The 24,344-nt window shown below is 37.1% G+C and overlaps 1 protein-coding gene across 1 annotated transcript; it reads left to right on the forward strand.

The window, feature by feature from the left end:
* Positions 1–785: 785 nt before the first annotated feature.
* LOC102233648 (hematopoietic progenitor cell antigen CD34-like) lies at positions 786–22,638 on the forward strand. The gene is made up of 8 exons (XM_005798918.3): positions 786–1,078; positions 16,056–16,109; positions 16,247–16,458; positions 16,549–16,626; positions 18,686–18,797; positions 18,886–18,938; positions 19,233–19,379; positions 21,180–22,638. The coding sequence occupies exons 1-8, from the start codon at positions 997–999 to the stop codon at positions 21,369–21,371; spliced, it is 930 nt and encodes a 309-aa protein (XP_005798975.1). The 5' UTR covers positions 786–996; the 3' UTR covers positions 21,372–22,638.
* The last annotated feature ends 1,706 nt before the right edge of the window (positions 22,639–24,344 follow it).

Here is a 24,344-nt window from a genome sequence, read left to right on the forward strand (position 1 = left end):
TTGATGGAAATATTCTGTGTACCAATGAGAGAAGTTGAGCTTTTTGAAATGTGTGTTTCCTGGGATTTGTTGTAAAACCAACAATGATTTCAGAAAAATAGTAAAATTTTAACAATCAAACTTTGTGCTGCTAGTGTGATGGTCTGGGACTGATTTGTTTCTTTTGCTTTCTGACATTTATCTGTAATTTTGACAACTGTACAATGCAGAGTGGGTCCAAAGTCTTCCCCAGGAATGGTAAAGAGTCATTGGCAGTTATCGCAAATGTTTGATGGTAAATGAAGCTGCCAAGTGTGCATAACCAATTCTTTTCATATTTGGCACAAGGATTTATTTTGGATAGCTTTTAACACATTGCAATTTGTATTTGATCAGGTTGTCTTGTACTACAAATTGTATGACCATCAGAAACATGTGTGACAGAAAAGCAAAAACAGAACAAATCTTTAAGGTAGAAAACAGTTTCTTGCAACACTAATATCAACAATTCTTCTGAGTACCACCATAAACAACCTGAGTACTACCAATAGAACTTGTACCTCTGTTTAAGAAACATGACCCAGTACCAACAAAGCTGAGTTAAAACAACACCCAGCCTTCTTCCCAGAAACATCTCGTCACACTTTACTGCCTGCTCTACATCCCTACACACATACACACGCGCCCACGCACCCACACGCCCACGCCCACACACACACACACACACACACACACACTGAGACTAGGGAGGAAGCAGGGGCCGTTGCTTTGGGGGAAATGGGTGAACATGAGGCAGTTCGAAAAGGGGTGTGGAAAGAGCTGAGCAAGGGAGGCTGAAGGAGCGGGCTCGTATAAAGAGAGACGGAACACAAGCCAGGCTTTATCCTTCTCTCCTGTCCTGCTCTCTCAGACCTCACAAGAGAAGCTTCCGTAGCCCACTAGCTCGCCCTCACTTCCCACAGTTTTTTCCCCCTTCAGACACAAAGTCCCGCCAGACGTGTCGAATTCGAACAGAGGATGGCCGCATCCATGTGGAGAATGAATGGGCTCTGCAGAAGCATGACTGGAGTTCTGCTCCTCTGCGCTCTATTGTTTAGCAGTGAGTAGTCTGTTTTTAATTACAGCATGTCTTTTTCACTGTTTCATTCACACCTTTAGTGGTTTCCACAAAGGATTTTTATTATTCTTTGTAGAATTTCAAGATTTTTTTTTATTTGGTTTTGTCTCCATAATTTTAGGAAAGAAAATGTATATTTATATGTTAGTAGAAATCCCATGCCTAATTGAGCATGAGGGGTTTCCATAAAGTAGGCTTGCACATGAACATCTAGACGTATTCTTAGTGGTGTGGTGGCTGCAGACACAAAGGATCTGCTCGGAGACGGAAAGTTTCAGTTGAAAATCCTTATGCTCTACATCCTGTCGAGCATCTGGGTGGTGCTACAACGTCTTTGAATTTGTAAAAAATGGATAAAGCCACATTCAAACCACATGCCCACCACATAGACAATCTACTTGTATTTGCATTTTTTCAAAATATATGTGATTTCATAGCCTCACAAAACACATTGAAATTGGAAATGAGGATAAAAATCTGTCTTCTACCTGTGCTTTTTCCTAATCTACCATGTGAATAGTAAATGTGCGCGCTTTCATGTTGCGTACTCACTGGGGCAGTATGCTCCAAATCAGTTCAAGGCATGATGCTAATTGCAGGGTGATGCATGGGTTGGAAGGAGTACTTGTAAGGCGGTGCTGATTTTACTCCAGCCAATTGTAATGACTTCTGCAGAGCTGTCAGGCCCCAGATGCATTTAAATGTTTGGACTGACCTTGGGAGAACCAGGAGGAATATTGCAGACTGATGGAAAGAGCGAATCGTTTACTTTAACCGGGAAATGATCATGAGATGGTGGAACATGTTCATGACTTGTGCAATAAAAGGACATACCACAAACCCTATGCCGCAGCAGAGAAACAGATGGTAATTAGATTTACATGAGAATCAAATTACGCTGGGTACTCCCAATCAAGTCAAGTGTTTTTTTTTATTTTGCTGCCCAATATCACTCATAACAAATTTGGCTCCAAGTTCACGGCACGGCATAGAGCTTGGTCTCTATTTGTCAACTTAATCTGGAAAAGCAATAGAGCAAAAATAATCTGCAGAGCGAAAAGGAAAATCCCCAAACGTGACTGCAAAACAGGCACGATGTGAAATGTGTGGCTCAAGTTTTTACCTACAGTAGATAACACTGTTGGTCCCAGATGCATAAGCTAATGTAATCTCAAAAAGGTCAGAGCTGTTTATGCAAACACTATTTTACAAACCTCTAATCCCTGATCATGTTTGTTTTGAAGAGTCATTTCCTCCCAACAGATGGCTGATCACCTATGACATGTTTGTAAGAGGCATTTCTGCACAATTAATAATAGCATGACAAAAATTCTGTTAACATTTCTGGTTCCTAATAGAAATATAAGACAATGACAAATTTTTGCAAAATAGCATTTTCCTAAATTGTGATATTTTTTACTTTTACCTCGCTTTACCTTTTTATCAGACAGTTATGCTGACCGGAAATGTTTTTGATGCTCTGTTCTCAGCACAGTGTTGACACAGGAAAGTCACTGGTTGTGGACCACTCCCTATCTCCTTTTCTTCTGTCAACAATCAGCGTCAGAGAGAGTTCAGGACCTAATCAGACTTCTGTTATCTTGAAATAGATAATAGATAGATAAATCTTCTACCATTATAAAACAACACAAATCTCCAAAGAGTTATAGAAGTTTATGTCAATGTTATTTTACTAATATTTTTAACTGCTGTGTTGGCATTGAGAAGTTAAGACAAAAGCAGCAAATGTTTACTACAGATGTCCAAGGTTTGATCCCTGGGCCATTTACTGCATGGTCTTCCTGTCAAGCTAGTAATGAAAAAAGGTGACCAACATCCAGAAAATAGCGCTCTGATTTGACCTGACATTAAAGCAAATAACACGGTAACAAATATTTTAAACACTAGGTCATAATTATCTTAATGACAAAGTACCTATAAGCTCTTCCAGTGATCTATAGACTAATATAATAATGGAATATCACGAGGGTGTCTGCAGACCCACCCTGGCTTCTATGCTGTAATGTTGGCTCTGAGATCACATAGACCTGCTACAATGTTCAGACTTGTGTACAACCTTCACCATGGTGAAAAGTTATAACTGCACAGGCAAATTTACAGCTTAGAGAAGGAAAACTTGATTTCATACCTACTTATATGCAGAGATTTCTCAGACAAGTGTTTGTCACCTCATGTAGCTATCTTAGTAGTAGATAAACACAATTTGAACTGCCTTAATGGCACCATACAAGTTACAGAAAGCAATCCAGATACTTTAAAAAAAATAAGACAGTGTATTTTCAATGCTACAAAATGTGGGTCAGATGATTGGTCAATGACGTCAACAGATATTCAAAGACATGAACTGTTTTGATCTCTCATGCTCGATTAGCTTGTCTTGATCCCGATGAAAAACCCTCTTTATCAACTCTGCTCAATGCAGATTTTGTGTTTTGTTCAAGTTTGGTTCATCTTGGGAGAAATAACCAATCAGTCCATGCTTCAACAAATTTAGCACCAGTAATTATTATCGTTCATAATCTTTATTAGGAATGGAAAAAGTCCTTTGCTAGCCAAAGGTTATGCCCACTAGGGTTATTGTTCATTATCTTCTTAAAATGGTGTATGTCAGGGTTATACATTGGAAGAGAATACTTAGTTCAAAGCTCAAACAAAGGTCAAGTAACAGGGTCAGCTCATGCCTAGAGGAGGACATTCTCCATGGTGCAGCTGGTCAGTTGTACTCTGACCAGCTGCAGGATAGAGGAAACCATTAGCCAGGATAATGGAAGTCAGGGGATCTGCTGGGGCTTGTCTGGTTGGGAGCTGCTGCAGCTCCCAACTTGCGAGGCTTAAAGGATAAGGTCTTAACCTTTTAAAGACAGATCCCTCAGGCCACCTTTAGCAATCCTATGGAGCGTCCTGAGTGGGCAATTTTAGCATTTTTCAGGGGTCAAATCTGTGTTTGACAAGGTCAGAGGTGTTGTTTAGCTATTTTTAATTTTGCTAGTTGTAGAGAACAAGGCAAACGTGTGGAAGATTAAGTTTTGGTCCAATCAGACTAAAATGGAACAATTTGAGCGGCAGAAAACACTGCTCATTATCTTCAATACAAACATCAACATTATACTTTAGGATAACTTTTCTTAAGCATGGATATAGAAGCTTGTCTGAGTTGGCAGAAAGGTGGACATAGCTAAACTCTAGGGGAAAAAACTGCTGGAGACAACAAAGGACTTGAGGCTGGGCCAAAGGTTTGCCTTCCAACAGGGCAAGAGCTTCAGTGAAAACATACAGCATACATCTATCGGAAGCACTATAGTGAGAAGAATGATCCATGGATGAAGTAGTTTTGTCTTTTTTTTGTTTATTTGCATCTGTAGTGATTGATAGTTTCTTAACACAAATCTAAATCAAACAAACAAGAGTAGATGGTTGAGAACAGAGAGAGATGTAGAGCCAAGATTATTTGAGAGATCTTTGCGATATCCAAGCAACTCAATCATCTCGACTCTCCAGCAAACAGATTTGGTTTAAATTCCCACTTCCCATGGCTGCCAGTCGGTAGTTATGCAGGCGTGCAAATATGCAGCACTGAACTGGCCATGCTTTGCAGAGTTGGATGATGTCATTCGAAAGTTCCCAGAGTACGTTATAAGTTGTGTGTCTCTCTTTTAGGGGAAAACCCAAGCTTTACATCTGCTCCAGCCAGGGAGAAAAACATCTTTTCTCGCTTATTTCACCATGTCATCCACAATGACTCCTCCTGTTGCTAAAGTCAGGGGCCTGGCCAGAGCAGAAGAAGCTGTGACAATTGCTGTTTCAAAAGGGCCACACTAAAACAAAGATTTTCACTCTTGTTTGGAAGATTCTGGTGTGCAAAAATCCCCAGGAGATAGGCAGATAACCTTTGACTCGCATAAGCTTAACTAATAAAAGATGTTAACGTAAGGTTGAAGCATTTAATTTGACGACATCAACTGCTCCAACAGTTGAAACTTTTGCATCTCGGTTAGAAACTTCACTCTGCCAATGAAAACACAGGCGAAATATTGCCACTCTCTTTCTCATGGCCCCGGGCTGTTGACCAGCATTCTTTAAGTCCCAAGATGTGATGTTAGAGTTTGAATTACGTCATCAACTAGAGGGCGTGGGTCTTTATATAAGCTTTTGGCAGATAGTGGTCTTATGTCAGGCAGGGTGTGTGTCCATCTGGGCCAGAAATTGTGGCTAAGAACCTGCGTGAGCTAAATAATTAACGTTAGAGTCTGAGTTTTGTCAAACGTCTCTTTACTTCAGAAACTTCTTCATCAAGATCAAAAATGGTCCATATGTTGCAAAGTAGCTGCTGTTGTTGAATCTTCTGTTTGTTCATTAGTACATTTAATGTGTCAGTGCCATTTTTAATGTATTTTCCTTTATCACCTACTGTTCAGAAAACATTTCAACAGAAAACAAAACGACCACCTCCACTCATAAATATTTTTTTTCTGGAAAGGGGGTTGTCTTGAGGGAAATAGGAACAGTGTTTAGTTAAAAAAATATATATAAAAACTTAATGAAAAGCAGAAGCCACGTCAAAGTTCAGATCTTCCTTTCCCAATTACTGCCGTTCTGGAGAACGTATTGTTTCTTATTCCCCTGGCACCCTGTTGCTGTTTTATTGTTGTTGGCTGTGACTGGCATAAAGTAGGCAGAAAAAACTGCTAATTCTCTTTTCAGCACTTACATTTCTAGGTATATGAGCCGCACCAATTTTGATCATGAAATCTCTGCTCTAGGCAAGGTTTAGACAACCTGTACTAACATTAAAATTAATGTGAAAGTGTGAAACCTTGGGAGATCTAAGAATGTGGTGAACTAACATCCTGTACAGTCTTTAATTAGGATTACACTTGACTCTCCAGACATTGCGTTCTCTCCTTTCCTTTATATTGTCAGACTTTCAGTTTGTCAGCCTCTTTGTTGCTCCGACATGTTAACTAGATTCAGATAGCTGGAGGCTGTGAATATAGTTGCAGCTGAGACAGACTGAAGCATGAAGACTGGATCAACTGTGAGTGCCTTGGGATGGGGAGGGGACCGGCAGCACCACTGTTTATTAAGAAGAATAAGAACAATATGTGCGTTCATGCTGAGAGTCTTCAAAAGCCTTAGATAACATTAAAAAGTTGCTAGATTTGTTGCTTGCCACTTTTTATTAAGTTGCTTGAGGGCTAGCTAGGGCTAGCAAGAGATGGTCACATGTCCCAGCCAGGAAACTGCTACAGCTTCTCTTTAAATTTAAATGTCAATATAAAGGGTCAAAAAGGCTTATTCCTTATGTCTGAAATTTGTTAAAATTGATTAAATCTCAGATTCCAGTCCATTCACACAAAAAACAGACTTTGTTAAAAACTGGTCTTTTTTAAATGCTACCCACAGCCAATACCAGGAGTCAGACCTGGACAGTTTATACGGTTTAGGCCTTTTAATGAGGTAACTGAAAAAAAAAGGGTTTTCTTTTTTTCTGAAGCACAGAATAACCCAGTTCCTCTGGATGCTGCACACTGCCGGTCAGCTGAAAGTAGGACTGCAGCACTCTTGCACAGCTTCAGCTGTTTGAAAGGAAAATAAAGATGGAAATTGAAGGGAATGCACAAACTCTGTGCTGGAGAACCAGGCTGTGCTGTACCTGCAGAGAGTTTTACTGTTTATCCATGGAAACAAAAGCGCCTAATGAGCCTTCGCTGGAGCCATTTGACGACTCAAATAATGGCTCATGGTAATTAATGTGGGCCAAATTGCCTGCTATTAAAGGCATACTTTATACATCTTAATTAAGAACAAGGTCTGGTCTTTTATTGCTCTAGGAAGTCTTGAGTTTGGACGACTCTTTCCCTTGTGTTACATATCTGAATACTTAATACAGAGTGTATGTGATTCCATGACAAGCACAGAAAGTTTATCAAATGTTTATTATGAAGTTTTGTTTTTCAACTTTGTCCTAGGCGTGTAGGGCCATAGGTTCTAATGTCTTTTAGTAACCTCTTTCCCCCGCAGAGATCGGCAGCTGGAATGAGTCCACCAACATCTGCTGGTGTCGGCTCGGACACAGACAGGAGAGCAGTTAGCAGCTTCTTGAAGCAGCTGCTGCTGCTTCCAGCTTCTAATCCACTCGGAAAATGAACAGTCTGTTTTGGAAACAGGTTTAAAGTTTCACTGCCCGGCTCAAACTATTTTAATGAGTAAACTCGAGACTGAATAAAAACAGACATTTCTCAGAGGTTGATATCAATCATGAGGCACTGTTTTCAGTTGTTGTCCCCCAGTTTCACTCAGAAATGTAGTAAGAAGAGAGAGAATGGAGAAAAGAAATTTTTTGGGGAGAGAAATTTTAACTTTTTCACCAGACTACAGTTCATCTATTTCATTGTGATGACAGGGTAGAACACAATGGTCATGTTGTTTGCTCTAGGAGTTCGTAGTAGTTCTGGTGACGGGTGATGTGCATGTGTAGGTCTCAGTACGTTTCCCTCTGCAGTTCAAAGAGGTCACTTCCTCTTTGGATGTGCATGGATATCATTCCAACACTCTTGTCCATTCTTTTCCATTTTTTTCCCTGAAAAGCTATCGTATGTTTTGTTGGAAAACACAAAGGGAGTGGACAAAGAGGAAAAGTCCACTTTCACCACCCCAAACAAAAATAATTCTCATGTTCAAGGACATCAGCATTGTCCATACACATTACTTAATTTACATTAATATTTTTTCTTACAACAGTAGTTACAACAAAAAAGTTTGTTTATCCAACCAAGTTTTTTTTTCCATATTTGTAAAGATAATTGGCAACATTTATATATTCAGTACTTTGTATTCTCACATTTTGTGAAATTGAGAGAAAATGGTACGTCGATTAAAAATGAGGTAGAAAAGGAGTACATTGATCAGAGAAGTAGACACAATGTCCAGTGAAACTGTAGAAAAGCTGAAGAGATCCAGTCTTCAGGTAGGAGAATCATTGGCTGTGCACACAAGAAATCTAGCAAGAAGAAAAACATTGTTAAAAAAGAAATCCTCTTACGTGACATGACACACATGGAAAAAGCTGAATAGTAAAAACAGACCCACATTATACTTTTCATAAATCCAAAAGTGCACTGAAGTTTGTGGTTGTAACAGTTTACAAATGTTTAAAGGGCATTTGCAGCCTTAGTCTCAGTGTTTTGATTCTGTATCGTATTTTCTAAAATGATCTTAAGTCAGCCTCTTTCTGTTAAAGAAACATGAACAGAAAAGGTGTGGTTGGAAGATTTTGGGGGTCCTCTTTGGACATCTGGATGAGTAATGGTTTGAGGGTGTGGCTAATGATGACATCCAATGTGTTGTCTCTGCAGTCTGGGTGGAGGTCAAATCATAATCCCAAGCTTTAGGGCTGAGGCTTTCCTCCTCCTTCATGAGTTCACAGCACAGTGCGTATGCAGGGAGGGAAAGAGCTCCCAAAGGACACTTACAGCAGCTGCACCCCTTATTCTCCCCCATCCATCTATTGGGTCTCCTCCCTTGTCTCCCCTAGGGAGGAAGCAAAACTCATCTTCAAATGCCATAATTTATAAGTGAAAAAGTCCTGTCCCCCTGTTCCCACTCTCAGCTGGAGCAGTTTAATCAAGTGTGACAACAATGTTTGCGTTTGCAGCCATTTCCTGCAACACCCCGGCCCTAAATTTAAACACAGGGATGGTAGTAACAATGGCTGTTACACCTCAGTGCAAAATGCTGTGACAGATGGGTGAAGTTGGGAGATAATAAATATCTAGACGTGGTGCCAATGGAGACAGAGACATGCCAAGTTTGGTTGGCTGCTGTTTCAGATTAATGTGTGAGTTCAAGTTAAAAAAGGAGTAAGGAAACAAGAGTATTACCAAGCTTAACATAAACTTACTAACTGGTAAATTGTGGTGTCTACACTTACTATCATAATTTTAAACTACAGACTGCACTCCCTCCAGAGAAAATCATGTTACCTAGTTTTTCCAGTAAAGATGAGTTCACAAAATGCCGTAACTGCATCTGCTGGCCAGTGAGGGGGAGGATGAAGGGTTGTCCCCAGTGAGAACTGGTGGAGGAGGGGCTGAGAGGAGGATGTCTGAAAGGAAATTAAGGAACCATTTTTAAAAACATTCTAACTAGCCTTCACAATACTTTTAGTGTGAGAGTTGATGATAAGACCTGGTCCTTCTTCCTCCAGCTAATCATCACACCTCCCTGCTCTCCCATGTCTCTTCAGAGACTGGGAAGTTCATGGAAGTGCATTCCAGGGTTGAGAGATTGGATCTGCCATAATTAATTAAATGTTAGTTTGTCCAGGAAATTTTTATTGTTACATATCTTCATATCCCAACCTCACTATTGTGTAATACAAGGTTTCAAGTAAATAACACTCCAGTGTTTATTTGTCTGATACAGTAGAATATACAATTCGTTCTCAAGCTTTTACCAGGCTGTCATGGATATTTTTATGCATTCCAAAGAAAGGTGGCATGACCATAACCAATTTAGAGATCTCCTATACGGTCATATTTAATAAATCAGAATATCATTGAAAAGTTTGTTTATTTTATTATCTTAATTCACAAAGTGTAGCATATTTGTAGCCAATATGCAGATTAATTAAGCACATGAAAAACATTTAAGATCAGAATATTACATCCAACCCCCCCCCCGAAAAAAAATCAGCAGAAATCTAGGCTACTTAAAAGTATGTTTAATCTCAGCTTAAATGTGATTCCCAAAAAGTAAAAACTGACAAACGAGCTTCATCATAGTGTACGTTCAGATGTTTATTGCATATATTTTTAAAAAAGGCGTTTAGTCTTTTGCTTGCAGAGCTACCACTAATTATAATCTACAGTATGTGTTGATAATCCGGGTAACTGAAGAAATGTGATAAATAACGTTAGAACCGTAAAAAGACATTCACATAAACCCAGAGGTTACATCCTATGCAGCCTTAACGTTATGCTTTCATTTCCCATCTTGAAACTCAGTGGGAAGAGTCTAAGGTTATGTTTCTGTATGTTTTCCTGTGTTTGTGTTAAGACTGAAGTTTTCCATGGTTTACACTAATGCTGGGATGTCTGGTTGGAATTAAGACTCCTTTCACAGTGTGTGTGTCCACAGTGGTGGAGTGCTAAAAATGCCCACATCCATGCCTAGAGACACATTTTTTTTTGTGGGCTCTAGTGTCCCTTATATGACAGCAGGCTGACAGGAAAGGGGGAAGACATGCGGCAAATATTGTCGGGTCCGGGAATCGAACCCACGACAGCCGTGTCGAGGACTCAAGGCCTCCAAACATGGGTCGCGCTATCCCCTACGCCACCACGGCACGCCAAAGACACATTTTTACATAAAACTGATTTAAGAAACTATCAATGAGCAGGGAAAAAAAACTATAATTACATTTACACAATATAAATAGCTTAATGTATGATTCAACAGAAGTTAGACCTTCTGAAGGTTATAAAAAGTGAAAGAGAAGAGAAAATAGGAAAACAAAGTCAATTCAGCATAGAACATAAATATAATAGTTCCATATTGTTGCACTTTTGAATAAAGCAGTAAGACCAGCAGGGTCAAAGTAACTAGAACCCACCATTTGTGGGTTGTGCAAATGAAATGCATGCCCTTCTTGTTATATTGCCACCATTGTGTTTCATGGGGTATGGTGGGTTCAGAGTGTATTAGTTTTTTTTTCATGCAATGTTTTGCAATTACACCAAAACGTTTTGGCATGATCTGACCAAAACATATTCTTCTGCGCTTGCTGTGTGCTCTACAACTGGCTTCCGCTCAATAATGTTTTTTTTTTCCTAGTCCCTATATAAATTCCATATTTTTCAAAAGCATGACTAATATGCCTCATTTCCACTAAGCATTGCATCACAGTTTGATATAATAGTTTATGGTCCGGCGTGTTCAGGAGAGTGTTTCCACTGCCAATTGGACTCTCAGTGGGCAGGTGGGGTTAAGCTGAAATGCCCAGAGAGGCATCACACTAGCACAATGACAAACGAGGCAATACATTGTTTACATATCTCCGACTTCAGATTGTTACACCTGTGGAGCTCATCCTTAGTTCTTTGCATAGACTGTAGTCTATACTGTTGGAAAGGCACTCTGAAAATTATATTGGAACAGGATCATGTTTTTGACCTGATGTAAAATAAATACAGAGTGAATTTAGGTCCCCCATGTTTAAGGGATTGTAAACACTTCAGACATTTTTCAAAATCTTTGTGACCTGATATTGTCAGCAGTCCACAAATCATATTGCTAAAAACTGGAGGAAAGTTTTGGTTAGATGTTCTACACTTATTGTCTTTATGGGAATTAAGCTTAAAAGGAAAGTCTTATCGCTAATATTCATTCACTGCCTTTTTTTCTTCTTCAAGGCTGTCATTATATTAGCTTGTATGACAGTTTTACCTCTGTTTAGGTGGCTGTAGAAAATCTGCACATGTTTAAGTGGAATCTATTTAGCCAAAGTAGTTTAATAACATCATCTGTTTAATAGATTTGTAGAGTTCAAGAGGGTTTGTATTTAACCATGATTATCAAATGATTTAACCCAAGCCAAGTTCATTTGTCTCTCATGAACTCTGGAAAGGCTCTCTCTCTTGTTTTTAGTGCTTAGCTTACATGTCTAAACAATGTTTAAATTATTATACGTTAACTTCAAAAGAAGGATCCACCCTAAGACATGTTTGGTCTAGACATCTTGCTTTTACTGATGAACTTACCAGGATTTTACTCTACAAGACAAGCTGCTTAAACTTACCCTTTGCCATAAATACTTACCAACACTCGCTTCTAGATAATGAAGCTGGATTTGGAAATAACTAAGAAAGGAAATGGGAAAATAGGAATTGTCAAAGGATGTTTGTAATTTTTTCACATTTCCAGTGAAACTGGTAGACTTCAAAAGTTAAGAATGTTTTGTTCTTGCATTTGTATTCAAACGTCATATAGAGCAAATCATTTGGAAGTACAGACTGTATTTTAGAATATCAAAAAAACCCAATTCCAGTGCTGTAACTGGATCTCCTATTGGAGTTTGTGCAGTCTGCTCCCATCGAACAGTCTCTGCCTCAAGTAGAGGACTTCAAGGATCTTGGCGTCTTGTTCATATATAATAGAATAAAGCAGGAGGTTGATAGTCCAGACAGTGGCCTTTTCTGCATTTCATTTGAGCAATTGTCCAGTTTTTTGTGTTAAAATAAAAGTTTATCAAAAAAGTTAATATCTCAACTTATGGTTCAACTATGGTCATGATGAGAGGTGGATCAGTAATGCAAGAAAAAGATCCCAATACTATGTTATTAATCTATTTCTCTCTTGTTTGCAAAAAGCACCAGGATTCACATACATGTTCATCGACATCCATGTTTTAATGCAGAACCAAGATCACTTGCTTGGTCCCCATCAGAGTCCTGCACAATACAAAGCATGATATCTGGGGAATGTGTTACAATCCTTGGAATAGAAAAGCTATAATTGCTGAAAATTTTAATAATCAAAAACTCAAATAGTCCAGAAAAGGATTGATAGTTACATCTCTAAGCTTAGATACCCAAGAATAATCTGGAAAATATCTTTTTGGGGGATGGAATGTTTGGATTTCCCTCCTGGACTTGTTGTCCCCATGACCTGATCTCAGATAAGCAAAAAGCAATGAATGTTCTCTTAGTTTTCTTAGATACCCCACCCTCAATTTCTCACATTTCTCTGGGCCTTAGCTCATGATTATCTGTATCAGTTGCATTACCGGTAAAGTGAACAATACTAAATCATGGATACTGTTTGACTTGGGAAAAATCAACATGCTGCAGTTGTCAGCTTTAGTTCCAAACCGGGACACAAATCTAGGAAATCTGTTGTAAGTAACTGATTTCCTAGTTGCTTACAGCTGATTGTAAACAACTACAATCAATTGTAGCTGCGTACCGAATAGAAAAATCAAATTGATGATTTTTCTTAATCAATTTCAGTCTCTCTTGTCTGGACTTTAGTTAGCAGAAAGTCTAACTAAAGTTGAGATAAGAGACTCAAATTGATTAAAAACAATCAAAGCAACAAGGCAAGAATTTAAATATTAAGCAGGTGAAACAATAAAAGGCATGTAGAAAGAATTTAATAACTTCAGGTTTATAATGTGCATTATACTTAGTGAAAATTAGAAAATCATAATTTCAATTAATCAATGAATAAAATAATTGAATTTACAACTGTAATTCCTTCACTGTTTATTTCTGCTATTCACTCCACCTTAATTGATCACATAAATATTGATAATACATCACATCATTACATTTGCAATGTAAATCTAGAAATGTAAATCTAAAATATTCTGTGTTGACCTTGTACTCGGCATGCATCATACTTTTCACAATAGCCCCAGTGTAACGCAAGTCATGTGTCATTTCATGCTGCATTCCCTTAAGATAGTTTGTGACCCCAAGTCAAAACAAGCTGCGACACTCCATCATGCTGATTCTGAATGCTGCTAGCACATAGTAGAAGTAATTGGTCCCTGTGTGTTTTTGGTTATGAAAAAAATGACCTTCAGAGCAAAGTAAGATTTTAGTTTGCATCCACATTCTAAGCTTATAGGTCTTGGTAAAATATTTTCTTGGACACACTTTGCAGTGTGTACCAACTACAACCAAAACCCCCCAAAAAACTAGAGAAATAGAGAAGGAAGTACAAGAGAACACAAAGTTTAGGAGTTAACAAGCCAAAATAAAAAAGCCATCAACAAAGTCACATGTAGAGCACATGAAAACTGCAGAAAATAAAACAGAACAAGACAGACATTACAAGTCGCCTTTAAAAAAGAGAGAGAAAAACAAGACAATGAAAAACTTTACAAATTTCATACTAAAATAAACATAATTGACCTCATTCATTTAAAACTTGGCATGGGCTTAGGAGCAGTGAATTGCCTCTGGGTAAGTTCCATAAGCGGCAGATGAAACCATTTGTTCAAGAGTCAATCCCAGCACATAAACTGCTGGATTTAGATAAAGCAAAAAGCTGTAAAAAATGTCATTTAGGCACCATGGTCCCAATTATTTTGGATTTTGTCACTTGTTGAATGTTAAACTTCAGCAGACTCTCAGGTGAAAAAGGTTACTGTAACACAAGATTGACAGTAAAAGGAAAAATACTGAACAATTTCTCACACAAAAGCCTCTGCAAATGTGTATTATCTTCATACTTTAATATCTTACTTTCCCAAAATTAGTTACAACAGCCACAAATTAGAACTTCTGAATTTTCCAGCTTTCATCTGACAGACATAATTTTGCACAGCACCTAATTAAACCTACCTGTCCAGTGGAAATTTGTGCAGAATTACATAGACCAAAATAATGTCGCATACAAGAGTTGCTAAAGCTAATCCGACAGAGATCCATCTTTCCTTCAGTACGAGTCTATGATGCCCAGTGTCCAAATTCATGTTTTCACTCTTGCAGTATCTAAATGTTTTGAGAATCTGGCCGGAGTCTTGTGCGATAAAAGAGTTGTTATTCACCTAATTTATTTACCAAAACACAAAGATGCGTTTTATAGATGTACATGCTGCAGGCATACCTGCTGACATAAACAATCCAGAATTAGGATAAAGTAGGAAGGGACTGAACAGCGAGGAAAAAACTAAATTGCAGTTGTTCTAAGTTTTAAGATACATCTGAGTAACTGTTGTGTTATACAGTATTACTGTCACTTCATTTAGTCTTATTATCCAGCTAAAAATCCTACTGCTGTTTGTTGGCATAATCATTTGTTGGTAAATGTCAAGTAACCAATTAAAAATGTCATAATGTTTCTTAAAAATATAGAAACCACAGCAAATGAATATTTTTGCTTAATACCTAGGAAGTGGTCAACTTATCCCACAAGTAATTGCTGTTGCCAAGGGGTTTCCCCCAGCATGTATCAGCAACTCATCAAGTCAAAAAGTTGCTTTTGTATTTGTGGCTCATACGTGTACCATAGAAATTAATTCATCTGACTATCCTGACTGAAACCACTAATGTGTGTTCCAATTGCTATACTTTGCTTCACTCTCTGTGCTCTTAGGCTAGTCTTGTGTACTAGCTGTTTAAAAGAGTCATAATGCTTTTAAACAGTTGGATGCACACAAAGTATTGAAAAGAACTCTACATAGTGGTGAAATGAGGACTTTAATGTTCTGCACAATCATCTGGCATTTAATCACATGTACTTCACAGGTTCGTACAATTACATTGTTTTAGTGCACTATCTGTTGTCTACAAATATTGTCTCTTAGATGTTAAATTTTCTTTCTTCTTGTACCTGACAAACAACATGTTTGACAAATAAGGTGTAATGACATAAGCCTGCAGAAGATCATGTTTCATTTTCCTCGAAATTCTGTTTTTCCAAAACTGCAATAACAATCTCAGTCACACTTACTAATAGTTCTATAATCAAATACACAGCAGAAAAAGCTGCTTTGAATCTTTAGCTTGGATCACCAATTCAGCAAAAAAAGGAAAATGCTTGGAATTGTAAACTACCTTGATACTGTATCTTTGCTATGTGCACATTAGAATATTTCAGTGGTTCCTAAAGATTTTCTTCTGGGCCTCCCTGTGTATTACTATAAAATCCCCCCCAAAAAAGAAAAAAAAAAATCAACTGGGCACACACATTGTTCAACCAGACATAAACCTATACACATATTTTGTTTTCAAACTCCACTGAAGTTTATTTCACACTTCAGTTTGCAACAAAACACACTACAAACCATCTTTACAGTAAAACACTTTTGTTTAACTTTTTTTTTTTTCATCCATGCCACTTCCCGAGCCCCCCCGCAGCCCCTAGGGGGCGCACCCCACACTTTGGGAACCACTGGAGTATTTCAAGTTTTTTTTTCTGTTTCCTACAGGCGAGGTGATGTGTCAAGACGATTCTACACCAAACATAGACGCTTCTAATGCTGGTGAGAAATTTGGGATAAAAATGCAATTGTGTAACTTTCAGTCATTTGAAAGACATTATTGAATTACTGCTGTTAACTGTCAAAGAGCTAAAACTTTTCACAAGTATCAAGGCCTTATATCTCTATTATGTCCATAGGAACTGATGCCCCAGCTGCTGTTTCCACTCTTAATCCCGGCCCAACTGCCGTTCCCTCTGATGGACCCAGTGGAGATTCTGCAGGTTTTACTGTTGCTCCAGCAAATGTCCCAACAAGCAGACACAATGATCAAGATGGAGGTATCCTGGGGGACCCCAAGGATCTTAACACTTCAAGGGTCATCACAGACACACACGTGCCAATAATTTCAGTAAGGATCTCATTGAGTTCATCTTTTAAAACCTGTTCATCTTTTTGAACCTTATGAAGTGTGATTTAATCTTTATTTCTGTCTTTGCAGCCTGATATTGAGTGTGTTGGAGAGGGAGAAATCCATGAACAAAGTGCTGTTAAGGCTGAAGTAACAACAAAGGACTGTGTGAGTACAAGTGTTTGTCTCGTTTATAGCTTCTTTAAATTCCTTGAGCTGCCTGCCAGCTGCAATTTTTGGCATGCACCAAAGGAGAAGAGAAAGCTAATCTTTGTGTCACTCCGACTGACTTTTATTCTATTGGAAGAAGACCTTTACATGACCTTCTGTGACGTGCACCCAGATGAAGTCGAATAATCTATAAAGGAATTAGATGCATCAGCTAGAGTGTGTAAAAAGTGGTCCAGACTTTTCTCAGACATTCTTTAGCTGTCATGAGTTCTTGGTGTCCGATATTTAACAAAAAATGCACAGAGATCATTACTTGTTCTGGGATTACTTAAGATAAATGTTGGCATTCAACTTTTAATACACATTTAAAATAGTGTTTAAAAATTAAAAAAAATATATATATAAAAACCTAAGCAACTGTCAATCCTCATCAAAGGTTATTTTTGTCCCCATTCTAACACCTGTTAACAGTCAAAAGTTTTTTTTGTTGTTATTTTATAATCCTTTAATCTTATACCCTACCTTATCACACTACTACCTAAGTTGTATTTCCATGGTTTTCCAAAGCGCCTGACTTTTAAACTGATGGAAAAAAATATGCATTAAATTGTCAAGTCTTTTTTTTTTCGAATTTGTATGGGGCTACTGACAGAAAACTCACACTAGATACAAAGGGAGGATGTACATAACACATAAAGAAAATAAAATGCAGATAATCTCTTTTCATTTAAACAAATTGTAATACAGTCAACCACCATCACATATATCCACACTAATTGTGCAAGACTCCATTGCTGAAGAAAAGTCACACTGAAACTTATTTAGAGTTCGTGTTCTTGTAGTTCTTTATTTATTGACCACAGATTAATTAACTTAATTAATTAAAGTGATGAAATGACTCATGAATAAACTTCATTTAATTACTCTATATAAACACTCCATCTGTACTGGTGAAGATTCACTCACCTCAGCATGCTAAGTGCACGATGGTTCAATGGCCTCCTCTAAACCAATCATTATTTCATCCAGTCATCATTTGATTAATTGGGGATTCTCATAGACTTGATATATAATAATTGCATTTATGACATAACTGGATGTTCTATAAAACAAGTCAAATTACTTCATTTTTAAGGCCACTTAAAATAGGTTTTTAGATACACAAGCCTACATGGCTAAATATGAAACAGCATAACCTAACCAATAAGCACACTGAATTTTTATTTCCAGAGAGCTGTGGATTTCTCAGGAGACAAAAGGTGTTTGTCTGAACAGTGTTCATCACTATGTTGCACTACACAGCAAGGTCAGGTCTGAGCGCTATGTTCAACTGACTAGGTTTGTTGCTATGACAACTAACTAAAAAAGTCAAACTAATGTAGAAACCGCATCAGAAACAAACCATCAAACATGAAGGCAACTTATTATAAGCGAGGAAACTAAAAAACCCCAAATGCCAGGTGGTTTAAATTATATTCTAACAAGACCTGCTCAGTGAAAGGTAAATTAACTCTTTTAACCCATGTTCATTGTTCAGTTTTATAATTGCAACGCAAAATTAGTGACACAAAAATACATTCGTGAATGGAATCTGTTTTACATAAAAATATGTAAATGTTGTACCACAGGAGATTTCTGGCTGCTTTTATTTACTTCTCACATGCTTGTTTCTATACTTAAACAGCCAAGAATTTCCAGAGTCCAGCTGTGGGCCCACTCCCACCTAAGTGGGGATTTGGGGTTTGTTCATAGGGCTCTTTTGGGGTCATTGAGCACTGTCTGGCTCCTATTACAATAGAAGAATGAACTAAGAGTTGCGCAAGGAGGTGATGTCATATATATGGGATACGACTGGAAAAAACCAGGTGTGGTTAGAAAGATTTTGAATAGGAATTTGTCTTCTAGCTTGAAAGAGAATTATTTGAGACCACTTTCTTGATGTAAGTGTTCAATTAAGCTTCATTTTTATTTAATGTCTTAATGGTCTTTTATTACTTTGAAACTGTGGTTAATAAGATAGAAACTAAACAAGCAGATATGTTTTTTTTCCTTACAGGAAGCAACAAAGCGCATCTTTGAGGACAACCTAGCACATTGGTGCAGCTCTGAAAAATGTGATCTGAAAATCTTCCAAGAGAACAGCAATGTCTTGATGACCAGCAGTGATGGTAACTAATGATAGCATCTATGATAAAACAATTTGAAGTTTTTATTATTGATTTGCCTTAATACCAACTAACTTTTCTTGATCTGCAGCTAAACTGTCTTCTTTGGCTGGATCACTCAAAAGTGAAGCTTTGAAAGGCGAGGTGAGGGAGAGCATTAAATGTGATGACAACATCATTAAGCTGATTTAAAATGTTACCCTACACAATTTTATTACAGCTTAATCATTCTCAAAATGTTTTCCTGTTTTATTATCTTAATCAGTGATTTATTAGTTGACTGTATAATGTCAACAGCAAATTAAATGTTACCTCATAGATCTGGGACGATAATTGAGAACTAAATCTTTTCAAACAAAGATTCTTTTTTACTTCTATTAACCACATTTTATTTCACCTTTTTCTCTCCAATATTTTTTTAATAAAACTTTCTTGTAGTTGGGATTGAAAAACGTTAACGTCCCACCATCATCAAACTCTTCTGTATTTGTTGGAGTACTTGTCACTGGTCTTCTTGCTGCCCTCGGCATGATTGTGGGATACTTCAAGTGTCAACGGAAGCCTGAAACTAAGGGAGAAAAACTGGTAAGAATGTCTTTTATTTATTCTGTTCCGAGTTAATCACAGTACTCTCCTCACTTATTTGTACCCCTGGTAAAAAATGCATAAAATGCTTTATTCTAAATTAACTGGCAACTATCTGGTTAGTCCACACTTTTTGAATAAAGTTTACTTTTGTAAAGTTCAGATCATTCTTTAGGTAACAGCTAAAGATATTAGTTAATCCAAGTGGCACCAAAGCAATGAAGATTTCTGACTTGAAAAAGTTCCAGCTTCAGAAATGTTAAAGTGGTTCTTAATGAGAGAAAAGTGTTTTATGAATCATTCTACTGTTGTATGTGATGCGCTGCAGATTATTTTCCCTGTGAAACAACTACTGATAACGGAACCTGGTAAATGTACCTGGACAGAGAAACTGTTTGATATAAAAGTGATGCAGTTCATACAAATGTGTTTATATTGATTTTACACTGTGTATCTTTGGAAGTGTGCAGATGGATTGAAAAGGTTAAAGATTCTTACTTAAGTATTTGACAATAATTTAGTGTTTTCCTATTAATTACTTTTACATTTTTCAAAAATGGAGCTGTTAAGAGTAATTTGCCTTGGTATTCGCCTCACCTGGACTAATAATAATGCTTAGCTGGTTTGGAAGCTAAATAATTTTTTTATGCAAAGAGATAATGCTAAATTAATAACTCATGATATGTAACATATTGATGTTTCATAACCCTCCAAAAGAAGCCATTTTTAAAAATCCTTTTAATATCAATACACTCCTTACTGTTTTCTACTGTGAACAATTTGAGTAAAATAAAAGGGTTGCATCATTTAGAGGACATGTTTTGAAAAAAATTTTTTATGAGCATTCTTCCTATAATTTAATAATAGCTCTGGCATTGGCCAAATCCCATCTGATTTACGGCTGTATATCATTCTTTTGCACATATGATTTTTCTTTTTGAGTTTCTCAATACAGATCCTGTTTTTGGATCTGTATGTCAGAACTCTAATGAAGTAACACTAGAATATCTGAAATCAAAGCAGCAGCAAAGTTTTCTTGCAGAAAATGCCTGGCAGTGTTCCAATTGGGGAAAGCAGCTGGCCAACCATCAGATGAACTGCAGAGAAAGACCGAGTTCTTCATCCAGAGCCCCACACCCTGCTCTCCATGGCCTTATGCATTTGCTATGATCAGTGTTTCATCTACCCATCTGTTTCCCTGTAACTCTCACATAACATGACAGAGATTGTACAAGAGGCTGTATTTTGTTTGTGTGTTTATGGGTAGTGCTGGAAACATTCTGGCTTATTGGGTCCATCTGCGCATCTGTTTTAGTGTTTAATCGGAACATGAAAAATGCTTCATATTTGATGCATTTGTTGTTTGATCTGTTGAATATAATGAAAAAATAATACATTTTCCTTAAACATTTAAGTTCATGTGACAAACTATTATAGTGCATAGGCAGTGTAAGAGATTGTTAAATACAACTCAACAGTTGAACCTCCTTTGTCAACAGTACCTAAAAATATTGACTTTCTCATGACTTTTTCATAAGAAAGTAATTTTATGCAGACAAATTTATAGTGGTGCTCAAACTTGTTGATGACTGATTAATTAAGAAAGCTTAATTAGTTGCTATTTAATTATCTAAATGCTTTACAAGGCAAACATGTTATTTTTACACATTATTTGCCTTTGGTTGACTTGAGATTAAAGATAAAAATATAAAATCAGTAACTGGTATAGAAATAAGACTTGAGATAAAAAAAAGACAATATTCTAATCTTTTAAAATGTTAAATTGTACTGTTGCTGCAGGCAGAGGAAGCCTTCCCAGTGGATCAGGAGAATCAGGGGAACACCCTTGCGTCTGAGGCCCCTCTGAACCCTCCTCCAGAAACTCAGGAGAAACCCAGCGTTAATGGAGAGTCTCTGGAGGCGGTTAAGACCGAGACTTCTCCTCCCACCAACGGCCACTCCACTGCAAAGACGGCAGACACAGAGCTGTGAAATCGCCCCACAACTGCTGCAGTCCAGGAACTTCCTCCTGCTAATACATTTATCCACACAGATGCATACATGCCCACACAAAGAAATTTGGTATCTTATCCTGTTCAGCCATAGAGGCCACAGCAAAAAAACCAAAAAAACCCCAGCAGGGATTATAATAACCTCTCTTAGAGCTACAGAGCTTTGCTGTGGTTCTTTTCCTCGTTGGCTGTTTGCCTCAACAAACATTAGGAAAACTAGTCTGATGATGATAATATTGGCAGATAAAAATAGTGCTGATGATGACGAAGACAGTCCCTGGGTTTTTGATGGCAGTCAGACTGAGACCAACAAGAGAAGGTTGGCAGCTCTTCTTTTTAAATTAATCATCACAAACTCTTATGAAGACTGCAGCCAGTGACATACTGCTGAATCCAGCAGCCTAACACCTGTCATCTGGCTTAAACTTGCTACAATTCCTGCAACACAGCATAAGCATATGGATAAACATGTCTTTAATTTTTTTTTTATTTCAAGCCAGAAAAGACAAAAAGAAGAGGAGCAAAGCATGGCAAATTTACAAACTTGTCTGACAAAATAAACCCACTGTACACGTTCAAATGTTTGCTGCATGTGAGTGTTAACATTTACTAAGATCTCCATCGTCCATAGGCTGTATATATCAGTACATGCATCTAGGCTTTCATTTTTCATTTTGTACTTTGATGACTTGATAAAAGTGTAAAAGATTTTGAGTGTGAACATGAATGTTAGCCATTAAAACCTGTACAGTTTTATGAAATTAGTTGTCGTTTGAATGAGCTGCAGTGGAAGAAGAATCAAAGTTTCTTCCTTGTCACTTGAAGAGACTGAACCACGAGGAAACTGTCAAATCACGTGATCAGTCAAAAAGAGAACAGACCAACTGATGATCACTCTCAGCTTTTTTTGTCATGTTTGTCAGTGTTATTCTCATTTTAGTATATAACTGTGTTGCTTATCCACTTGGTGTAGGAGTATTTATGCCTCATATGTCAGTTCATAACCCATGTTCTTAAAACTAAACTTGTTTCAACTAAATAATGCTTGATCTTCATGATACTCAAGGTTGTGACTGTTATTTTTTATTATTGTTATTAATATTTCTATGGGTTTTTCTCTGTTTTCTTCTTTGGAAACGTTTTGTAACATTTTTAAAATACACTTCAAATTTTGTAATGTAAACATTGAAAAAGCAAATTCACAAATGCTTGAATTTTGTAAAAATAAATAATCACAATTTCTCCTCCGTTTGCTTTACTTTGTGCCATATCTTTCTTTGAATGGGGTTTCTACAATCTTAAAATGTAAAGAAAAAATAGAAAATTAGATTTGATCAGTTTCCAGGTCTAAGAAAAAAAAACATTTTTTTAAAGTATTTATTCATTTTAAAATCAATGTTTGTAACCTTTGATTTAAAATCTTACAACTTGAGCTGTAATCCAACTCATTCATTATTTTAGTTTTTGAGTTTCTGACTGATATTCATAAACACTCAAAAAATATTTAATTAATTTTTTTTTTTTTGTAATTTGCTAGAGCCTTTTTAGAGCTGTATATTATGTTTTAATGTCATTCCTTCTTCAGAAACATACCCAGAGTGCATACACGTTTGAGAAATCCTGGAATCTCCCATGGCAACCATTCAGGGACGTCTAAATGCTACAATGCTACACCTATTTACCCAAAGCACCATCTCTAGCGGGAGCAGCAGTTAGCAAACACCTGGTGGAACTGTGTGTCTGCTGAGCTTCTAAGAATCATTATAAAAGGTATAGAATGCATCATGGAGAAGCATTGTTGTTATGATGTTCTAGAGCGTGCCAGAAATGATAGACGCCTCTTAAAAAGAGGCCAATTTCAAGTTGGTTGTGATGCAAAGTTTTCTTGTAATTTGTTTTTTATATATGCAGCATGTGCATGACAACTGAAGGTAACATATTTAGTTGATTGCGCTTTACAATGACACTATGTGTCAGAAAATATGTAATATACCACCTTAAGCTGACTTCTAGAACAGAATCTTAAGCTAGACCATAATCTGTAACTGGGTGTGGTTTCGATCCACATGAAGGCAATAAAATGTCTTCTTATTTTTAATGATTTATGAGCAAAACAAAAGTATCTGTCTGGAAACATTTCCCATGTCAGTGAAAGTGTTGCTTTTCATTGAATTGTACGGCATGAGTCCGTGTGGTTCAATACTCTATTTTGTGTCTTTTCATTGTAAAACCAAGCAGTCCTGCACCATTGCTGGACCCTCTTTAGTTGTAGGTCCATGGGACTAGGGTATAGTTAGCGTCACAGAAAAAAGTCAATTATTTTATTGAGGAACAGAAAAACATCACTGCTTCACTGCATGATATGCACTAATGCATCACTTATGTTGCCACAGTAATATGACACAATGTGAGTTTAACTGGCAATAAAAGTGCTCCCTTGTCACACCAGACCATGAAATAGGATGCAGAACCAGATGCTAATTAGGTATGCTATTAGCCTTACCACTAAGTGTAAACAAGGCAAATAGTTCTAGTTGGGAATAAACAGCACATAAGAAGCCTTAAATAATAATATATGTTCAAAGTATTAACATTTTCTCTATAAGTAAGCAGCAGGTCAGCATTTAAAATATATGCACTTTTGTTGTATTGCTGCTATATTTTGGATATGTTGCCACAGCAAAACTTACTTTAAAGTACATGAAGACTCCTTGATGTAACATAAGGCACCAATTACACATTAACATTAAACGAAAATAAAATAAACTCTTGACAAAATTAATATTTTGTCAAATATACTTTGTATGTTTTTTTTTTAAATTATAAATACATAATGAGCTTTTTTCTTTTACTTTTGAATTATGGAAAAAACTGAATATCTGGTAGATACATATGTGCACATACTGCCACACATACTTGCGCCTACATACATCTGCTCCATGATACAAGGGAA

This window comes from Xiphophorus maculatus, chromosome 1 (genome assembly GCF_002775205.1).
Source record: "Xiphophorus maculatus strain JP 163 A chromosome 1, X_maculatus-5.0-male, whole genome shotgun sequence".
Classification (NCBI taxonomy): domain Eukaryota; kingdom Metazoa; phylum Chordata; class Actinopteri; order Cyprinodontiformes; family Poeciliidae; genus Xiphophorus; species Xiphophorus maculatus.